The 22,102-nt window shown below is 36.1% G+C and overlaps 1 protein-coding gene across 6 annotated transcripts in view; it reads right to left on the bottom strand.

Moving 5' to 3' along the window:
• plekha6 (pleckstrin homology domain containing, family A member 6) overlaps positions 1–22,102 on the bottom strand; it is a 179,336-nt gene that overhangs the window by 113,162 nt on the left and 44,072 nt on the right. The window contains exon 1 of one of the 6 annotated variants that reach the window (XM_056468259.1): positions 19,086–19,410. The exons of the other annotated variants lie outside the window; for them this stretch is intronic. Coding sequence (XP_056324234.1) covers positions 19,086–19,120 — 35 coding nt within the window. The 5' untranslated portion in view covers positions 19,121–19,410. Of the gene's footprint in view, positions 1–19,085; positions 19,411–22,102 lie in introns of those variants that run through there. 6 annotated transcript variants of the gene reach the window in all.

Genomic DNA, 22,102 nt, shown 5'->3' on the forward strand with positions numbered 1-22,102 from the left:
AGGTTTAGTCATTTCCAAAGCAAAGTGAGTTCTTTTTTCAGTAGAAAAAAGTGCTGGTGATCCAAGAACAGCATATAAATTAGCTCTCGGTGGCCTGTCCTCAGGGAGAGGCATCATGGGATCTGATACAGGGAGTTTCCCTGTGCTACCCTTCATGTTCCTCAAAGCTAAAGTTACATTTTCATCCTGCCAAGATCTGCTCAGGGCTTCCTTCATTCACTGTAATCTCATAGCAGAGAGAAAGAAGGAAAAACTCAGGCAGGAATGGAGAAGGGGAGGCAGCAGTAATAAAATAAAAGAGCAGAGGTGGGGAAATGTACCTGTGTCTAATTAATGATGGGTCTGCGGTGAGTATTGATTGTTAAGACTCACCCAAATGGATCAATGCACAGTGCCGCAAAAGAGCTGCTGACAAAGCGTTCTCTCAGGACTATCCCATTGAGTATTGTGCTCGGTGCAGCAGGAGACCGTCCATTAAACTGCTTTTCACTTTGAGTAACAGCATTTAATATACCTGACTTTAAAAATAAATGTTTATTTAACATTGTGGGTCACTATTTACTTTTTCTTTTTTGTCTAACTTAATTTCTATAGAAAGATCTGCAACTGTCATGAATTGAAATATGGATTAAAACAGTAATTGTAATATTTAATAAGTTAAAACAGCAATTTTCTATTTAATATATGGTGCTGCAATGACTCTGCTGAATTCAAATATACTACTGTGATTACAAGCTTGAATTTTGTACTTTCATAGTGTTTTAGGGGAAACTTTTATTTAATGTATTTAATTTACTATTTATTAATTATAATGTGGCTTTAATAAAAAAAATACTAATTTATTATTTTTACTTGATTATGAGTGAGTTTCAAATTCGGGATTACATTTTTAAATATACTACACTTATTACTAATCTTTCCACGTCAGCCATAGAGAAGATTCTGTTGAATCAACCTTCCTGCAAGCAGATCACACACTTTTATAATGTTCTTTGTACATATGTAGAAGTGAATACTCAGGAACTTGAAAGAATACAGGAGGGGGATCTTCAGCTGACCATTACAGACGAGGAATGGGCTCTAATGGGCTAAAAAGATCTCTATCTGTAACAGGGCCAAATCTATTAAACTCAGAATTGTTCATATATTACACATCACACCACTTCTCAGAAGCAAGTTTAACTTAAGTAATTCACCACTATGTAAGGTAGAATATATGTAAGGTAGAAGTGGGAGACAACACCCATATGGAATTGTCCTGTAATTAGAACTTATTGGTACGTAGTTACTTTTCTGAGCCGTATCTTTGGACTTCAGCAACAGTTGGATCCATTGTCTTTGATTTTAGGTCTCGTGGTTGGACATTTACCTGACAAATTCATTAATCAATTATTTGACATTTTAGCCTTTAATGCCAGGAAAAATATACTGATGAACTCGATCAGTGATAAACCCCCATCCTTGAAATGGTGGTACAATATTATTAGGGAAATTATTCCCTTAAGAGTTCCTTACCTGTGTCATTCAAATGTCCACAGAGGTTTTTCATCAACTCTGGACTCCTTACTTGGATTTTATTGATGTTTCTTAAAGCTGCATTTTGAGTTATGGTATGTCATAATGGAATGTATGTATGGTTTTTTTAATATTATTTTATTTTTATATATTTTCATTTTTTTATTTATTTACTTAATGTTATTATTAATATTATTTATTTATTTCTGTATTATAATTTTATTATATATGAATATATATATATATATATATATATATATATATATATATATATATATATATATATATATATATATATATATATATATATATAATTTATTCTGTTTTTCTTTAGCATTGCAAGGTTTAAATGGGCATTGCCTGTTGGTTTGTTTCAATGTGTTTTGTGATTAATAGTTAAAATGTTAATAAAAGAAAATAAAAAAGACAGAGTAATAAAAAAAGGACAACTTAATTGAGGCAAGTGATTTATAATATAATATAATATAATATAATATAATATAATATAATATAATATAATATAATATAATATAATATAATATAATATAATTTAATATAATATATAACAACATTTTCATATTTAGGTGAACTTACCTTATATAACCTTGTGATTTATGACAAATGACTTGCATAGTCAGATTACTTTTTTTCTAAAGTAACTAGCAAAGTATTGCATTACTTTCAAAGATGATATCTTGAAATAGTATCTTGAAAGTAACTCCAGTTATGTTGTCCCATTTATTGACTGATTTATTGATTCTCCTATTCCCTTGTTGAGAGAAATCAGAAGTGCAGATGTGTTGTGTTGTGTACAATGTGTAAACATGATACTGTACTTACTGTTCTAGCTTAATTGTTAACAGACATGTACTCATCTCACTTGCACAAAAGCAGATTCGGTATCTCCTAAAATGAATAACAACTGTGAAATGCCAACTCTGAATATTCATTCTTAAAGGGATTCTTACAATCCAGAAATGCAGAACAGTTTAAAATTGGTTGAGCTGCACCTCAACTGTAGAATGCATTTATATTTCCTTTAGTCTGAGGTTTATTCACTTCACATTTTTCACTTTTGTTGTAAACGATTCTAACATTTGTATAAAATAAAGCTAAATATAATTACTAAAATGCAAAGTCGTCCCAGATTAAAAAAGTAATCCAAAGTAATATAACGTAATGGATAACTCATTTAGTTACTTTTAAGAAGTAAGTAACTCAAAAAATGTAATCTATTACTTTTAAAAGTAACTTTCCCCAACACTGTCCTTATCCTACCTTTAACAGGTTTTAATGTTACAATGAAAAGGGTTTACGCTGCAAGCTATGAAGTAATGAAATCCTGAAGCTATCAAATTCCCAATAAGCTCATCACTCAGGTTTTTATCACCAGTGTCTATTGCGTTTATTAATCTGATTGTTAGTAGTTTCTCACAGCCTGCCGCAGACTCAATAAATCCTGAAACACTAAACACTCTCACTCAAATGACGGATAAATCACATGGGTGAAACTGGCTCCAGGCCACCAAAACACAAAAGCTTACATGACAATTCGGTAAAATGATTCGCAGATCGGCCTTTCAGGAGAGCAAGAATATCCCTCTCGCTGTCCAGCAGACGGTAAATCTGCCAAACACGCCCATATGACATCACACCGCACTGGCAGAGTGATTAGTGCCCGCGTCAGGTTTGCTGGCCGAAGCTCAAATCCATCTCCCTCCTCCTTGTTCTATTTTAGGCTATGTTAACACTGGTGTATTTTTGATTTAACAGCATTTTCAAATAAAAAACAATCATCATCCATACTGGCATTTCAATGCATTTCAGGCAAGATCTCCATCCTCACTACATGACAGAAGCTAAAAGTAGACAAGAATTTAGAATAAAATTGTAGCTTGTATACTAAATCAAAAACTTTATAATGGTATTTGATATAAACAACTATAAACTTGTTAAAAAAAAAGAAAAAAGCCACGTTTACAAATTACAAAAATACAAAATTGTTCATTCAAAAAGTTACTGATCAAGTGCGTCTTCATAAAAGTCCAGATCGAATAAAACGCAAATAACATGAAATACATTTTTTTTCATTAGGGAGATATTAACCATTAATCATTCAAACCCCTTTCATAAGCCTCTCACCATAACCATTGGTCATGCAAATCGTCCAAGTTTATTTGTAGTTTTTAAACAGCATTTCCAATTTTTGTAGTTCAATCAAATCAAATCAATATGTTTAACGACCAATGCACTGTGGGTAACATTAGCTATTTTATAGTTTGTTCTATTCCGAAGAGCTCATACCTATGCCCTAATATAAATAAAAATATAATTACTAAAAAGCAAAATGAAAAAAGTAATGCAAAAATAAGGTAATGGATTACTATGCTTTAAAAGTAACTTAACCCATTTAGTTACTTTTTAAGAAGTAACTTAAGAAACTATTACTGTGGTCCCTCGCGAAGTTTCGCAGATTTTTTAGTGCAATTTGACATGCTTATTTTTCTATTATTTTTTACAGCGCATTGTGTTCTGCGTCCTGATTGGCTGTAGACCACTGTCAATCAGTCTCCTTCGTGCCTAATGTACAGTACAGGATGCGTTCAGCTTGCCAAATTGTTACTAGCAGTGTGAGTTCCAACAAGGATGCAAAAAAAAATTGTAACTATCCGCAGCAAGACCATTGTAAAGGGGATGACACACCGAGTGTGCCACGCAGCGCCATGCATTTTAAAATTGTACATACTGTAGGTTTTTATCAGGGTATGCACACCAGCACCGCAAGTCAGCGGCTATGTGTGGTTCCCAGCTACAACTCAGGACACTGTTCATATTTCTGCCGTGCCACAGAGTGACATCTGAATTAATTTATTTTAAATAACATGCGAATGTGCGCATCTGGTGTGCGACCCCCTTTAGGATGGATTCTGCTATAACTTTGTGGATCATTGACTACAGGAAAAAGAACATTAAGCTGGATGCCAACATTATCTGCACAAAAGCTAAAAAGCTTTATGAACCTTTAGCGGACAGCGATGAATGTTTCCGCCTAACAGGTTTTGATCTTTAGTTTCATTCTTTAATAGTGGATTTTTTTTCTTTTTTTCTGAAGGTTTGAACTTTGAGAGTGTTTAAACAAGAAAGAAAAATTGTGAAAATGTTAATGCCCGTCTGAGAAAAGTGTATAAAGTGTGGAGTGAGGGTTTTACAGTCTTAAAACACCTATGATAATTGTAAAAAATAAAGCAGACTACTTCGCGGATTTCACCTGTTGTGGGTTAATCTTAGAACGTAAGGCACCAAAATAACGAGGGACCACTGTATAGTACTTTTAAAAGTAACTTTCCCCAACACTGACTTTACCTTTACCAGGTATTCATGTGACCAATGAAAACTAGCCATTGGGCTAACTTGGGTGCATCCTGGCGAATGTAGATTAGTGTAGACTGCCCATTGTTGACAAATTAATAAATGTCCAAATATCTTCTAAAAGTTTGAAGTGACAACTTCGAAGGGATCAAAGCATAAGGATGAGCTCTTCCAAATGAAACGCACTGTACAACACCAAACAACTGTCCAGCGTAATTACAGAATCACAGGGTCCAAAAGTGTCCATGAGTTGTACCCTTTGAAATCTTTCATTCTGAAGGGCATTTCAACATGGCCAGTTTTAATCACTTCGGTTTGGCACAACACTTCAATATGGTGACCATATTTGCTTTCGCTGCCTTTTGTACAGCGATATATCCTGCACATCCTTGCACTCTGATTCTCTACCGGATATAGTAGACCACTCAGTTAACTTTGAATGTTTTTTTAAACACAACAAATTGTCACACACAAATTCTTATTTCAAATACTATTTAGGACATATGAGAACTGGGACACAGCATGTGTTTTGGTCCATCTACACTGAAACACAACCTGTAGATTTCCAACTAGTACAGGGTTTGCTGCATTTCCAAAACTCTCCATCCTACAGTGGATGCCAGGTGTAACAAAAGCAAAATTTGTAATATTAAAATGACTATATTCTTGTGTAAACCTTCCTCCAGCTCTTTTTCTTTTGAAAACATGCACAAGACAGGCACTCCGCTTTTCCTGACCAAATCAAACAATGCCTTCCAGAACACTGCTGAGCTGTGCTTTCTTTCACAACTGTGAGATTCATTACACAACCGTTTCAGGTGGAGCTTTGCATGTTTACTTACCAAGAGACCTGGCGAATGTTCAGGCTCTAATACACGTGCGTTTATGAGAGCAATAAAACACGCTGATGCACGATAACACTCATCATCGTGTCATTTATGATTGCAGCCTGTTAATTGTGTCACATCCAGGTGCTTCATTTAAACAAACAATAGGAGCATTATTACAAAAGCAGGATCATACAAATACACACACACACACTCAAACACACACACACACATACACACATCAAAAGGTCTGTCATTATACAATAGTTGTGAGAATGAATAAAGCAGACCTTCGCTGGTCCGTCTGAAGCAGAAATCAGTGTAGTGTTGATTGAGGTGCAGGTGCTACAATGAAATCAGATCAAGGGGAGACATGGGTAATCTAATCCCTCTCTTGGCAATAAATCAGCTCAGCTTTTGTAGCTGCTTTACGAGGAAATATCATAGTATTTTCCATTCTAGGTGTTTTATTTGTAACATAGATGAATGTTTGGGGGTTATGTTATGTTATATGGGGGTTATGTTAGTGAAAAAAGTTATAATTTGTGCACCAGTGCTGCATTTAATCCAAATAATTAAATAAACTGTAAAAGCATGACATATTATTTATTGTAAAGTGGCATATTTATTGTAGTGGCATGTTTATTGTAAAGTGAAATTTATTATTTGATGTAAAGCTGAATTTTCAGCAGCTATTGCTCATGTTATCAAAAACGATTAATTGTTCAAATTAAAATAATCAATTTATGTATTAAATAATCAATGCTAAAAAACCTATAGTATTATCCTTTTAAATTCAAGCAGGTTTATCTTATTTGTTTGTTATTCAACAAATTCATCAACACCATTGTGTGTGTATTGATGATCTATATAGCATACTATATTATTGATATGATATTTGATATTATTAGTATTATATTTTTACATGAAAAGTTCAAACAAAAACACTTAACCCTTTCACACGTACGATCACACCAGTGTGATCTGCGTTGGCTGGTCCTTAAAGCATACAGTCACACCGGTGTGATAAGAATGTTCAGAGCACATCAACTGCTAAAATTCAAATTTGACGGTGCGCCCTGAGGCACAGAAAGAGGTGTGCAGCGCCTGTCATAAATCACAATTTAACCATGCCTTCAAACAAAAAAAGCATTTATTTTACGTTTAAGACATTCAAATACACATAACAACAGGCAAAACATACAATCTAAGGTTTGTCAAATACACATGGATGTCTATGGAGCAATAATAATAATTTATCAATATAACGGAACGATGTGCTTTGTTCACGGAAGATACACACTATTTATGTTAAATATTTTTTCTATTCCTCTCCCAGATAAACTGTTGCTTACCTTCATGTATTTCGGAAGAAAATTATAAATAAACATGACATAAATCCAGCAGCTCGGATCTCTCCTGTGGTTGTTGCTAGAAGGGATACAGCTATGATCAGAAGTTAACGAGAAGTATTTATTTAATATTATTTATTAAATTACACATTAATTGTATTTTATTAGCATCTACCCCTACCCCAACCCTAAACCTCACTGTAAGGCACAAATATTATTTGTTGACCAGTGTTACAAAAATTATGCTATACTATATTGATGAGTAACATCAGCTGTATCCCATCTAGACTTCTCCGCGCTGCAGGAGAGGGTGAAGTCTAGATGGGATACAGCCAAGGATACTCACATCAAAATAGCATAATGTTTGTGACACTGTACAACAAATAATATTTTTATATTACCATAAAGGTTGGGTTGAGGGTTGAGGTAGGGGTAGATGCTAATAAATGAATGCATAATTGAATAAATAATATAAATAGTTCTCGTTAACTTCCGATCACAGCTGTATCCTTTCTAGCAACAACAACGGTGCCCATTACCCATTATATAACAAATAATACGATCATTATTCAGCTATTTAAAAGACAAAATATTTGTTCTATCACATATTTGAGAATCTAAGTATCAGAAATTTGACAACATAATTAAAATATTTGTCAATATTTACAGAAAAGGCCAAAAAGAAACAAAATACTATATATATACATAGATCATTGGGGCAGGTGGGTCATGTGATAAACCTGACACGCCACCTTGGGAACCTTAAAACGCAATAGATTCAATTAATTAGTCATGTATTATCCTTTTCACTATAAGATTAAATTATTAAAAAGAAATATAGACCATTTCAATTTGGTGATGCCATTGGCCCATGAACATTTCCTGCTTGTTGTCAAACAACATAGTTTAATAACTGAAACAAGAGGCAATACAATCATATCTCAACATTAAAACAGCTGTCATAACGATATTTATCAATAAGTGGACCTTTTAGGATTCGTGGAAGCAAGAATTTATTGAAATTAAAAATGTAAAACAGGAAATATACTAAGACTATTATTTTTGTTTACATCCCTCAAAATGGTCTATAGATTTTATATAAAGAGACAAACAATAACATAACATTGTAAATCTGACTATTGTAAGACTAAGAAATAGAAAGATAAACATCGGATGAGATTACAGGAAATAGTACAGCACACGAGGGTCAAACTAAATGTAACAGATTTGTTTTGGTAAAATGGTTTCATTAGTCCTCTCGTAACCTCCCGTGAGTTGCCGGATCCTTCAACTTAACAAGGGTCCATCAAGGACCTTGTATACTCTAGAGACAAGAGATTAAGAATGAAGCAATATCCTTTTAGGAACACAAGGGAGTTTGCAAATCCCCAACGACAAGGCAGGGCTTAAGACCGAGACTGGGGTTAAAGCAAAGAATGTAAGTACACACAAGCCACCATAACTTCGCATAAAGAATGCAGCCTTTGACCAGCATCTCAGACAGACAAACACAATTAAGATTTCAAAATCATCTGCAGAACAACAGTGACTCTGCAAAGAGCCAACAAGCTAGTTAATAGCGGGTTTAAAGCTGAAACATACTGCCACAAAGACAGACGATCAATAAAAAACAATTCAGTTTGATCAAACAATATAGTTGGGAAGTGCATGGTTCTCCAAGCTGGCAGATATGAGGTTGAGTGCACTTTTTACAGTGCATTTGGGACCAAATGTAGTAAAGCAATAGTTTATCGGATTTATTAAATGTTTCTTTCCTTTCACACTTTGATTTCAAGAAATTCCCCACGGTTGCGTTAAAAAAAGGCTTTCATCTATCTACCAAAAGCTATTAGTTACTTTAATTTTTTAAAATCACATTACAGATATGCTCACTGAATACAAACCTAACAGGTCACTCAGATCTTTAGGATCATATAAACTAGAAATTCCAAGAGTTCAGTCTAAGCAAGGTGAATCGGCTTTTAGCTACTACAACCCCCCCCCCCCCCCCCCCCCCTCCTCCTCCTCCTCCTCCTCCTCCCCCTACTGCTGGAATCAGCTTCCAGAAATGATCAGATGTGCTCTAACATTAGGCACATTCAAATTAAGACTGAAAACACATCTGTTTAGCTGTGCTTTTACTGAATGAGCACTGTGCTACATCCGACAGATCGCACTATTATGTTTTTCTCTTCTTTTTCATTCTTTTATAACCTGTTTAACACATTTTATTTTATTTGTTTTTATTTTTCTTATACTTGTCTCTTTTATTCTTGTTTATGTAAAGCACTTTGACTTGCCACTGAGTATGAAATGTGCTACATAAATAAACTTGCCTTGCCTAAAAATGTGAATAAACCCATTGCATTAAAAGCAACAAGTTAATTTTATTGTAAAAAAAAAAAAGTAAATAAAAAATTATTGTTGACCCTTTGCAACTTGTAACTGTTAAGGTGACTTTATTTTCATAATTATGCACATAGTTTATTTACTTAATATTTTTAAGGCAACTGGTTTACTCACGTTATTTAAAGTAACTTCAACTAATCACTTTAAAAGCAACAGGCTTACTCACTTTTGTTTTCTAAGTAATGTCAAGTAATTGTTTTTTTACAGTGATACTTTATAGAAATATATCCCTAATTGATACAAGTGCATTCAAAAAGTTCAAATTATACACGTATAGCCTTTCAAAATGCAAATAATTACGCATGATACATATTCAATAGTTAACCTGAGGAATACTTCAGAAATGACAACCAGTGCATTGACATTTGCACGTTTTAATCCAAATCACACACTCGAACACGGTCTAAATGTGTCCAGATCTCTTTATGCTGTGATGGGTTTTATGTAAACACATCTACAGTAATTCACAGATTGAAGTATTAAATGTGCCATGGTCTTCAGTTATAAAGCATTCAAATACGCCCATGGCTTCGATACAAAGTGTTCTTACTCTATAGAGCCAAGGCCAAATAGAAACTGCTGATAACGTGGAAAATTAATTTCACTGTGATGAAGCTGAGTGGAAATAAATCCAGTGCTCTTCAACAGCACAAATTAACCAAGTCAGTAACATAAAACAGGCAAATTCCAGATTAGCTCGAGTTTATGGCAATGTGTTTGCTTGAAAAAGCTCACTAAGCTCAGTGCATCGTGTGAATTCATGCAAGGCTTTCCTTAGAAAATATTTACAACAGCAGCTGCCAAGATCCTGTAGTCACTACCATTACTGTTACTACTGTGGAGCCATAATACATTCTAATGGGTTCTCCTTCAAACAGTGTACAAAGAATTGTTCATTTTATCAGTTACCGTAATTTTACAGTAGTGGAAAAACAAAAGGTGGTCCCAAATCGCACTATGCACTATTTTACGCCATTTTGTAGTTAAAATACTGTAAGTAGTGCATTCACATTGAAAACTTTAAGAAGAATAAGTGCACTTTAAATACCCGGCTGACGCACTTATTGAACCGTTAAAAACAAGTGTGGAATGTTGGACACTTCAAGCACTCAACGGTCGCAGCTTTGCTCATGTAGTGAAAGGGGCGGAGCTTTCAGGCACTGATGATGGATTACTTTATTTATTTTAGATTGTAAAAGAAAATTCTCCTACGAAAGTGATTATACCGCCTCCCGATGGTGAATGCAGTTATAATCAGGGCAGGTATTATTTGGTAGTTTGATTTTGCACCGTCAAACGTCATCGTCATCGTAACAGTTTGAATTTTTGCTTAGTAAAAAAACGTTTGTGTTCCACTTAGGATAACACTACATACATATGCAGTATTATGCTGTTGAGTGTATCAGTGCATAGAGTACATAGTGCACAAGTGCATAGTGTGCCATTTGGGACGCAGCAAAAAATAATCTTGTATGTAAGTATTCAAGAAATACACAATTTGTAGAAACACATCACCACATTTTATTTATAAACTACTGTTCAAAGCTCCCTGGGCGATGACATCAATCAAACAGAGCTAATATTGGAAACAAGTGCTAATTAAAAGTTTCCATTCCCTAAGCATTATTAAATTAACACATACAGATCTGTTTTGGGTTTGAACAAACTTTTTAATTTAATCATGTGCAATTCTAGACACTAAGTAATTAACATGCTCCTGGTCTATATAGCACATATCAGACTTTGAATATTTCCAAGGGGACCATTGTGAAATAAGATTTGACAGAGTTGCAAGATCTTCTTTGAGGAAACTTGCAATGGAAACTAGAAAAGTTGCCTGACTAGTAGGGCTGTGCGATTAATCGAAATTGAATCGCATTCGCAATTTAAAATGTTGCGATTAGCTAAATCGCAAGAGGCTACGATATAAAATATATGTATTATATAATTTCCCACACCCAAATGTGTGACTACCGTCTGTGTGTGACAGTCTTACTAGCCAATTAAGTGTGCACACTTTCGTTCTGCCCAATCAAACTAAGTTGAACGCCAACAAAAAAACAAACAAAAAAAACAAACAGGAAAGTGCGAACGAGTGGGATGATGGCATCTGCCGTTTCAGAAGCATTAATAGTTTATTTAATATTAAAGAAAAACAGCATGTCAGTAATTTTGGTTTCAAAGACACAAAAAAATGTAAGTTTAATGTTTCGATAACTTCATGTGTATTTTTTTTTTATATATATATATTTTATTTAAAGTTTTTCACATTTTAAAGAACAAACCCCAAATCCCTCCCATGCCAGCAAATAATAATAAGTAAACATATTTGAAATGTAAATACATATGCACATGCACGTCCACAACTGTACAGATACTTAATCATATTCCTTCATGAGAAGTCCAGTCAAATATCTGCATATGTACATTACATATAGAGCATATACACATATGAGAGTACAAATCAATACAGATAACAAAAGAAGAGGGGAAAAAATTAAAAAGGAAAAGAGATAAAAAAACAAAGATAAATATACTTCATGTGTATTTTGCGTGTATTCGCGGCTCGAGATACAGGCATGTGCATCATCTGGAGTGACTGACTGTAATGTAATCTACTATAAGGACATAATTTGTTAATTCTGTCATAGGACAGTTATATATAAATGCATTAGTTGCAGAATTTTATAGCAGTTTAATGATTTAAATGCTTCTTGTTGGATATTAAGTCATTCAATGCGACTACGCATGACGGAAACCTTACGACCTACTAACTACAGTTTGATTTAAGAACATGTTAACAAAAATAGTTGCAAACTAGCTAGTAATTACAAAGCCCCTAGTGTGGACTTTACCTTCCAGTTTAAGAAAGAACTTGTGACCAATTGGTGGAACCCTACCCAGGAGATAACTAATACCATAACGCACTACCTCGCTAAAGACATGGTGCCTTTTAATGCAGTGACCAAAGAGGAATTTTTAAAAAACGTATCTATTTTCTGTGTGGAGTTTGCATGTTCTCCCTGTGTTCGTGGAGTTTCTTCCGGGTGCTCCAGTTTCCCTGATCAGTCCAAAGACATGTGGTACAGGTGAATTAGGTAAGCTAAATTGTCCGTAGTGTATGTGTGTGAATGTAAGAGTGCATCGATGTTACCCAGTGAAGGGTTGCAGCTGGAAGGACCGCTCAATAAAACATATGCTAGATAGGTTGGCGATTCATTCCACCATGGCAACCCCAGATTAATAAAGGGACTAAGTTGAAAAGAAAATGAATTATTGAAGAATCTTTACTGTGCACCTTCTAGCCAGGTGTAAATACAGCATGTTTGTGTGTGACCATCAGATCCCCCCCCGCACTGCGCTAGGCCACTGGGAACTATAATAGTCAGCTGACTAGTCACCAAAGGAATCCCTGTATACTTAAGCTGATGTTGGGTTCATCTCACACAGTCCAAAGACATGCGGTTCAGGTGAATTGGATAAGCTAAAATTGTCTGTAGTGTATGTGTGTGAATGAGAGTGTATGAGTGTTTCCCAGTGACGGGTTGCAGCTGGAAGGGCATCTGCTGCGTAAAACGTGCTGGCTAAATTGGCGGTTCATTCTGCTGTGGTGACCCGAGATTAATAAAGGGACTAAGCCGAAAAGAAAATGAATGAATGAATGTAAACATATGCAGGTATGTAATTCATTACATCGTGATAATGAGCATGGAAAACATCGATATTGTGGGCACTTCAAAATACAGTGAATATTTGTGGTAACACTTTATTTTGATGGTCCATTTAATAATATTAATAATACATTTTATATAAAGGCGCCTTTCTGGCAACCCAAGGACACCGAACAATAAAACAAAAGCAAAAATCAAACAAGAAGAGAAATAATAAAAAATATACACATTAATAATGCAGATAAAATTAATTAATTAATTAAGTATTGAAAGCCATCTTAAATAAGTGGGTTTTTAGTCTTGATTTTACTAAAGTGAGGGAGTCAATGTTTCTGATGGCAGGTGATAGTGAGTTCCAAAGCCGGGGAGCAGAGCGGCTGAATGCTCTATTGCCCATAGACGATAGATGAGCAGAGGGAACAGACAAGTGGAGGGAGAACGAAGATCGCAGGGTGCGAGAAGGAACAGAAATGTGGATGAGGGCAGACAAATATGGAGGGGCGAGATTGTGCATGGCTTTGAATGTTAACAGCAAAATGTTAAAATCAATTCGAAAAGAACTGGTGAAGAACCAGTGAAGCTGCTGCAGGACAGGGGTGATGTGGTGAGAAGAAGGGGTTCTGGTGATGATACCGGCAACTGAGTTCTAGACCAACTGAAGCTTACGGATGGATTTATGAGTGAGACCAAAGAGAAGGAAGCTGCAGTAATCTGAACGAGATGTGACAAGGCTATGGACGAGAACAGCAGTGGCATGGGGGGTAAGAGAAGGGTGGAGACGATTAATGTTGCTTAGGTGGAAGTAAGCAGATTGGGTGATGTTATTGATGTGAGAATCAAAAGATAGGGTGCTATCAAGGATGACACCCAGACTCTTAACCTGTTTAGAGGGATAAATGGAACAGTCATCAATGGAAAGAGAAAAGCTGTCAGTTTTGGAGAGTGTTGATTTAGTACCAACAAGCAAAACCTCAGTTTTTGAACTATTTAATTTGAGGAAGTTAAGAGAGAACCAAGATTTGATTTCTGCTAAGCAGACTGTAAGGGATGAAGGTGGAACATAAGAAGAGGGTTTGCCAGAGCGATAGAGCTGGGTGTCATCCGCATAGCAATGAAATTGTTTGTTATATTTACGGAGAATATTACCAAGTGGAAGGAGATAGATGATAAAAAGCAGGGGCCCCAGAACCGAGCCCTGGGGTACACCCAAAGAAACTCTAAAAGGCTGAGAACTGAATGATTTGAGTTGATTGAATGCGGACAGCGAGATAAGATTTGAACCAGTCAAGTAGGAGATTGGTGATGCCAAGAGAAGATAGTCTAAGATTTGAGTATTAGTAGACTGTCTAATAATATTTCTTAATATTTGCTGATACTGCTCCTTCAGCAGACATTTAACTGACTATAAGTAAGTGCAACTTACACTAACCCTAACCCCAACCTCACAGTCTACTTATAATCTAATGAGAATTAGTTGGCATGTAAATGCAACGTAACTTAAATTTAACCAACGGATCATAAAAATTAAGTGTGATGATATTTATTTATTATTTAAACTTTTAAAGTCCTATTTGTGTATCTGTTCCTTTGTCAGGTCAGAGATAAAATAGGCCAAACTGCTACAGAGATAACAGATGCCTCTTCTAGATAACCCACTATGGCACGACTGCAGTGGAACAGAAGATGACACAGTTAAACCTGACAAAAATGCATTACTTTTGTTTCATACCGGGTCAGGACAGATATGTTGATAAGACTGCAATGCGTGACATGCAACTTGTGGGCTATGACATTTAGGCACGTACGACATGCTGAAACTATACATTCTTGACACTTCTGAGGCCTCAAGCAGCACTCAAGCAAACCACCTGTACGTGCACTCATTTTTTCCACTGACAAATGCTTATTGAAGGATGAGACCTAGTCCCTCATACATACACACACACACACACACCAGCTGGAGATGGGCGTTCCCAGAACATTCCAGAGCATAATACCACCTCCAATGGGTAAAACACTATTCTTTTCTCGCATACTTCCTTTTTGGTGAAGGCTGTGAACAGAAACAGTCTAGCAGGCTGCAGTCTGTCAACAAATGGGATGACTTGTGTTAGCACTAGATCATTTTAAATCAACACAAACTCCTAACAATACCTTTAAAGTCCTGCTGAAGCTTAAGGAGTGCTGGTCTTTCCACCCTTACCTTACTTAGTTGTAACAGAACTGGCCACACGTGTAGTTGTCAAGAAATGTGCTCTTCTCATGCATGACAGGACAACCAGATACAGGGACCTCAGGTTACTGTAGATATCACATAAGAGTGTTCAATCCTGCAACTGAAGGGCTAATATGCGACATAGCTTAGCTTCAGTCATCTTGTTTGGTTCAACAAAAGAATTCCCGGGGGCGTCATGGTGGCACAGGGGGTAGCATGATTGCCTCACAGCAAGAAGGTCATTGGTTCGAGCCTTGGCTGGGTCAGTTGGTATTTCTGTCTGGAGTTTGCATGTTCTCCCCGTGTCCGTGTGGGTTACCTCCATGTGCTTCAGTTTCCCATGTGGTATAGGTGAATTGGGTAAGCTAAATAGTCTGTAGTGTATGTAAGAGTGTATGGATGTTTCCCGGTGATAGGTTGCAGCAGGAAGGGCATTTGCTGTGTAAAACATATGCTGGATAGGTTGGCGGTTAATTCCATTGTGTCGACCCCAGATTAATAAAGGGACTAAGCCAGACTGAAAATGAATGAATGAAGAATCATAAATACAGCACGTGCGTGTGTGCACCAAACAAACAGATCAAGACCCAACTGAAGACCCAGGTGGTCTCGGTCTGCTTAAAAATGAATCATGGTACAATTTATTTAAGGTGTGAATATGATCTGACCTTGATCTGACACATTGGCAGGAAGCCCTTTGCCTTTTGATTTATTAGGATAGGATAGTTTGAGTTGCAGATTCGTGGCATCTGCAGTTGCTAAGCAACCATCAGCCATGCACTCTAGTGAACCGTGACTAACACCAGTCTATGCCCCAGCTTTAGCTCTGATACAAGTTTCATTAATGGATAAAGAAAAAAGCATTGGGGCGTTCGGCTGTTCGGTATGTAGTCTACTGTTATAACTGAAACGAGTTTTTATGACCACATTGCTCTCTATTTATGCGCATCTACATTTAAAATAAAGAACTTACGATTCTTACATTCCAACAGATTAGGGACAAGTTCAGGATTTCTAATGTGGACTTTTTAAAGTATCTACAGGTTCGAAATTTTATTTTGACAAAATATAGAGCTTACTCAGGAGGATTTAGTATTTCCTCAGTTGAATCACTTCTGGTCATTGATAAGCAGGTCAAATGTATCACACGGCGTGTCTATAACACCCTTTGTAATATAAAAACTGATAACCTTGACTCACTTAAGTCTAAATGGGAAGCTGACCTGGGTAGTGTAATTGATAATGATCTCTGGCTGTATCTATGTAGCAACCCTCTTTGTGTGTTAGCCTAAAATTCTGCTTGGGAAAGACAATTTAAAATTTTATATAGACTGTTTATTACAACTGAGGTTAGACATAAAATGAATCCAGGTCTGTCTGAGCTGTGTGTGAAATGTAAATCAGACATTGGTTTTTCAATCATTGTATGTGGAGTTCTCCTCTTATACAGCATTTCTGGGACTTGATAGACTGATAGACGCCATCTTTAAATGTATTTTTAAATATACATTTCGATTGGGAGCAAAGACTTGCTTACAGGGTCTCAATGATGATTTACCTTCTACATACTTTGGTTTACCTTGCTTGAAAATGTATCCTTGTAAAGTGGATTAATGAAGAACCCCCCAGATTAAATCAATGGCTGCTTGCAGTCTGCAACATAATCCCACTTGAGGCTTTCTCCACAGCTATGAAGAACAAACCTTTTCTATTTTATCGGACCTGGGACCCTTTCTTTGATTATCTAGGAACCTCTAAGCCTCTAAGACTAAAAGCTTGTCTGTTAGACTCAGCCTGGACAAAAGAAATGTAATATGCCTTTCTGTAATATAATTTTGTATTTATGTCATTAATATTTTTTGATTTGTTTGTTTATATAATTAAAATTGTGTTTTATTTATTATTATTATTAATATTTTTTATTATAATTTTTCATGTGGGGGTCAGAATTCAAATTACATGTATGATAGTATGATAGATATTATCATTTTACTCAATGTAAATTTCTGACATGTTTTTGAACTAAAAATGTTCAATAATATATATTTGAAAAAAATTAATAAATGAAGAACTTGAGTGAGCAAAATATTCAATATGTGAATGTTCCCTCAGAGCTACAGTAAATGCACAAAAAGACTTTGTTAGTGGTGGTTGTTCGAACAGCACAGCTCATGGTTGCATGGCAGATTTCTGTCCAATAAATGGCTGATTTTATCACAAGTGTTGTTTACAATTCTGATTCACTTGATAAAAGTGTAGTGTGAAAATAAACCACTTCAAAAAATAACAGACTTCCCTAGTGTGAATACTGTGAATAATCAATGACACCTGAGCAAAGGTCAACAGAAATACTAGAAACTTCTTGGCAAATGAGTTTTGTTCAGGTTTTAGCAAAACAGGATATTGGAGAATATTGAAGAGCAAGATAAGACACTCCTATAGTATAATGAACCTTGTTTCTTGTTGAACTTTGGGGTCCCTCTCAAGTCTGAATGTCCTTCATGGCACAGTCTGTTTGGAAACACCAAGCCTTTGTACTTGGCTTTACTTCTGCACCACTAGCATTATTGTTCCACACTGCAAGTTGTTGTTCTTGCCTGACAGCACTTTCACGCTTTGAACTTTACTGCAAGTGAACTGTGTTTAAGCGAGAGAATTATTCCAGTCAAAATACTCCAGCCTGCGCTGTGTTTCCCTAGAGTAATCAGGACTTGGAGGTTCTCCTCGTCTACAAGCAAACTCCCCCTTCACACAAATTTCCCATCTGGGAACAATGAGCAAAAACACCATTCCTGCTATGTTCACTAATCCCTGCAGCCAGACGTTTTATTGAGGATATATCTTTAGTCAACTGAGTTGAGCCATTATTGATAATGTTTTACAAGGAGGTGAAGGGTTAAAGATGGGAGGTGGCTCTTAAACCTGATAACCTTTGCATGAAACACTAGAAAGTCATTCTGAGAGTGCACCTTCTACCAGGTTAAGTAAGAAGATTCAACTAGAGTGTTTTAATCAGGCTAGCTGGTTCAAGCTGGTTAGCTAGCACATGCCAGCCACCCACCAAGTTCCAAGAAACTCTTTAAACACCTTAAAGTGGCATGATGAGCTGGTTTGTTCCTGCTACAAGACTGTCTACTATCTAATGACCAAATTAGCTATCAGTGACCAAATTACACTGATTATCCTGTCCCAAGACACAGTTACCAGCTTAAGCCTTTTCCAGCAGTGACTGCCAAAGGGAGTGACCATGCAACCAAAATAATCTCAGGTGCTCACAAAAATAGAGAAGCCATTTAAGTAAATCTATTCTACTGGTGCTAAAGTTTGAGCTAGCATACAAAATCGCAATAAGCTGAACAAATAAACCAACTTTTTACTGGTTATCCAATAAATCCAACAGCGATGAGTGCAAAAAGTTTGAACCTGAATGAAAAGTAAAAGAAGTCTTAGAAGAAAAGTACATTTATGAAAGAAGTTTACAAGAACCCAAAGCACTCACGCTTTGTATGAACTTTAATAAAATCCTTGTACTCCTTGAGGCGGTATATTCCAGTCTTACAGATTCTGCGAAAGCCCCACGCCCCCATCTATCCACACACATACCTAAGCACATGGTCTCCTCTTGCTTCCAATGGAGACACAATCCAAACAGTCCAGCACACAGTACTACCTCTCTACCTCAACCGGCATTAATTACAAAGCAAAACCAAAACTTGAGATTACCTACCTCCCTTTGCCTTCCTCCAGTGTGTCCTCTTTCATTGTTCTCTCGCTTGCCTAATCGGTATATTGTTCCACACTGCTCCTTTTGCCTTCGTTTTTATTCTCTCCAACTTTTTTCTCAACTCTCACTTTGTCCTTCTCCAGACTTTACCTCTCTTTTTGTGTTGGCTGTTGAACCAGGGCCAAGGTCCGGTGGCCAGAATGAGTGGAATTTAAAGAAGAAAGTGCAGAAACAAACGCTTCTTTGCGAGTAATATCGTTTCTTTCTCCTGCAGCTGAACTCGCGCTCACATATGGATTACATTCCCAGGGAGGCAGCCAGCTGGATTTAAGCACAGTGGCTTTCTCTCTCTCCCTCTCTCTCCCTCCTTCACTCTTTCTCCCTCTCTCGCTCTCCTACAAATCCCCCCACAGCACAGCCCCTGCCCACTCCTTCATTTCTGCGGTTCTGTTTTTACTCTGATCATTAACTCTGATTGGAGCAGCAGTCTGTCTTTTAACCCTTTCGGTGGTCTCCTGCCCTCATTCCTCACAGGTTTTCAAAACAAAGATTGTTTTTACTTCTAGATTACTCTGTACTGTCATCCAGGATGGTGGAAGTGAACATGAGGGCCACTGATTCAGTGCTAATGGGCAGCAGAATGTTATATAACATGGTGAAGTAGGGCAATCCATCTGAGGTTTGGGTGGACTGTGTCGTTATAGGGCTTCCCAGCAATTCGTTGCAATGGGTTTGTGGGAGTGTAATCAGGTCCTGTCCAAACTCTTCATTCTCAGACTGTCCGGTAAAGATTGAAAGGAATGGGTGATTAGACATACTAGCATATGCTAGATTTGAAATTAAAGTTAAGGTATTAAGGGGAAAATATATATTCAAAAAGGCAGCAACACCAAAGCTTCAAAAATGCCAATTTATTAAATTAAAAAGGCTGATACAAGGCATGTAATATTTTGAGCACACGGCTCTTCATCACACAGTGTTCATCACATTAAGTTGCTCCTTTTTGTACACTTCAGGATCACATGATCTTCCATATTATCTAAACATTAGTACCTGTAGGGTTCACTTTTGTACCTTTAAGGTACTATTAGGTACACATTTGTACTTTTTAGGTATTATGTACCTTTAAGGAATTGTCAGGAACAAAAATGTACCTTTTGATAAGGTACTGCCCTAGTAATAGGGATAGCTCACTTATAAAAATTTAATAAATCTGTTAATATATAATGGCTTCAACTTGTTCCAATCCCACATGACATTTCTTTTGTATAAAACAGATCCAAGAGATGTTTGGCAGAATATTCTTTTCCAAACATTAAAAGTGAGTTTTTAAAATTAATATAAATAAATAAAAGTTGTCCAAAAGGTGTACAGGTACACTATATTACAAACTGTATTTAGCATTTGCTCTGTTTCCCCTGCTTTGCATAATTTCTTTAGGGAATCGGGCACTAAGCCAGCACAGACAGATCATACAAATAAATAGTGCTATAAATGGGCACAATTCATTCTCAATGATTCCCCCTTCATTTTCACTTAGTCTCCCTTGTTTAATGACAGCTTTTATCATTTATAATGTCACGTCTCTGTGTGTTTTTTCAAAGTGAGAAAAAAAAGCACCATTGTTGTTGTCTTGTGCATTGAGATCTTTCTAGTCAGAGTGAAAGGTCAATGATAATAACAGAGGAAAATGTCTGTGGAATGATAGCCCTTTAGGAATCATTAGTGATGTTAGGCCAAACACCTAATAATTATGGTAATGAGTTATGTTTTAAAAGCTGCACGTTCAGCAACAGTACTACAGTGTGTATTTAATTAATTAGTAAACAACTGGATCAGATAGGGCTAACTTTTGCGTAACAGGATGCAATGTTCTAAAGGATTGCTCCATAACTACATGCCATTACAAGCTACAATTTATAAACTAATGAGACTATGTGGGGATTTGGCAGCATTCTGCTCTTTCAAGAATCCCAAGGTCAAAGCACAATTTATTTACACCCGCACAGATTACATTAATTTATGCTACCTTTTTATCAGTCTTCTACTGGTTTATCAGCTGTATACAAAAACAGTGGGAACCAGCTGCACAAAACTTCTCTTTACTCTCTTACTCTTAGTTAAAGAAATAATTCAACCAAACAGCAACAATCTCTGAACATTTACTCACCCTCACAGACTCTTTGGACCACTTTTATTGTGTTTTAGTTACTTCTAATGCTTGACGGGATAGTTTACCCAAAAGAAAATGTCATTACTCCATTTGTAACATACTCCAAAATGTAATTTAACCATTCAGTCATCCACTTACTCAACTGTTCACATTTAGAAATCTGATATTGTAGTGTTGTATTTATACCATAGTAATTGTAATTGAGTGTAAGATAGCACTCACATATCAGGAATGTGTGTATTTTCTGTTAGCCACTCTTTGTTTAACCCTGAGTTACTTTTTGAATGGCCATCTGTTTGTTTCTAATGAGTAACTGCAGACTAGTTCAGTAAAAAGAAAGAAGAAATGCCCACATTTTTCCTTAACATAAACACAATATTTTTTCGGGATTAATTATTGTGATTTCCTGATTGTAACAGCAATTCTGGAAAATCTCTGTAGACTGATGGCATTTCATGTCATTCAGCCATATAATCTTAAAATGTCAGCAAAATCGTCACTTCAGATATTACTCTAGGGAATCATTCAAATACCAGCTCTAAAGTGACGTTTGTGAAGTAGCAACGGTTTCTGCTGTTCTGACGTCAGCTGCAGATGTGAAGGAATGGTGGAAGAAAGTAGTTCATCTTACAAAAGGGTTTTTAGTTTGATTTTCTTTTTTATATACATGATTATGTCATCGAACTGTGGTATAAACACAATATTATCACATAAGTAGCAGTACAATATGGCTGTATATTATATATATATATATATATATATATATATATATATATATATATATATATATATATATATATATATATATATATATATATATATATATATATATACACACACACACATA

This window comes from Danio aesculapii, chromosome 11 (genome assembly GCF_903798145.1).
Source record: "Danio aesculapii chromosome 11, fDanAes4.1, whole genome shotgun sequence".
Classification (NCBI taxonomy): Eukaryota; Metazoa; Chordata; class Actinopteri; order Cypriniformes; family Danionidae; genus Danio; species Danio aesculapii.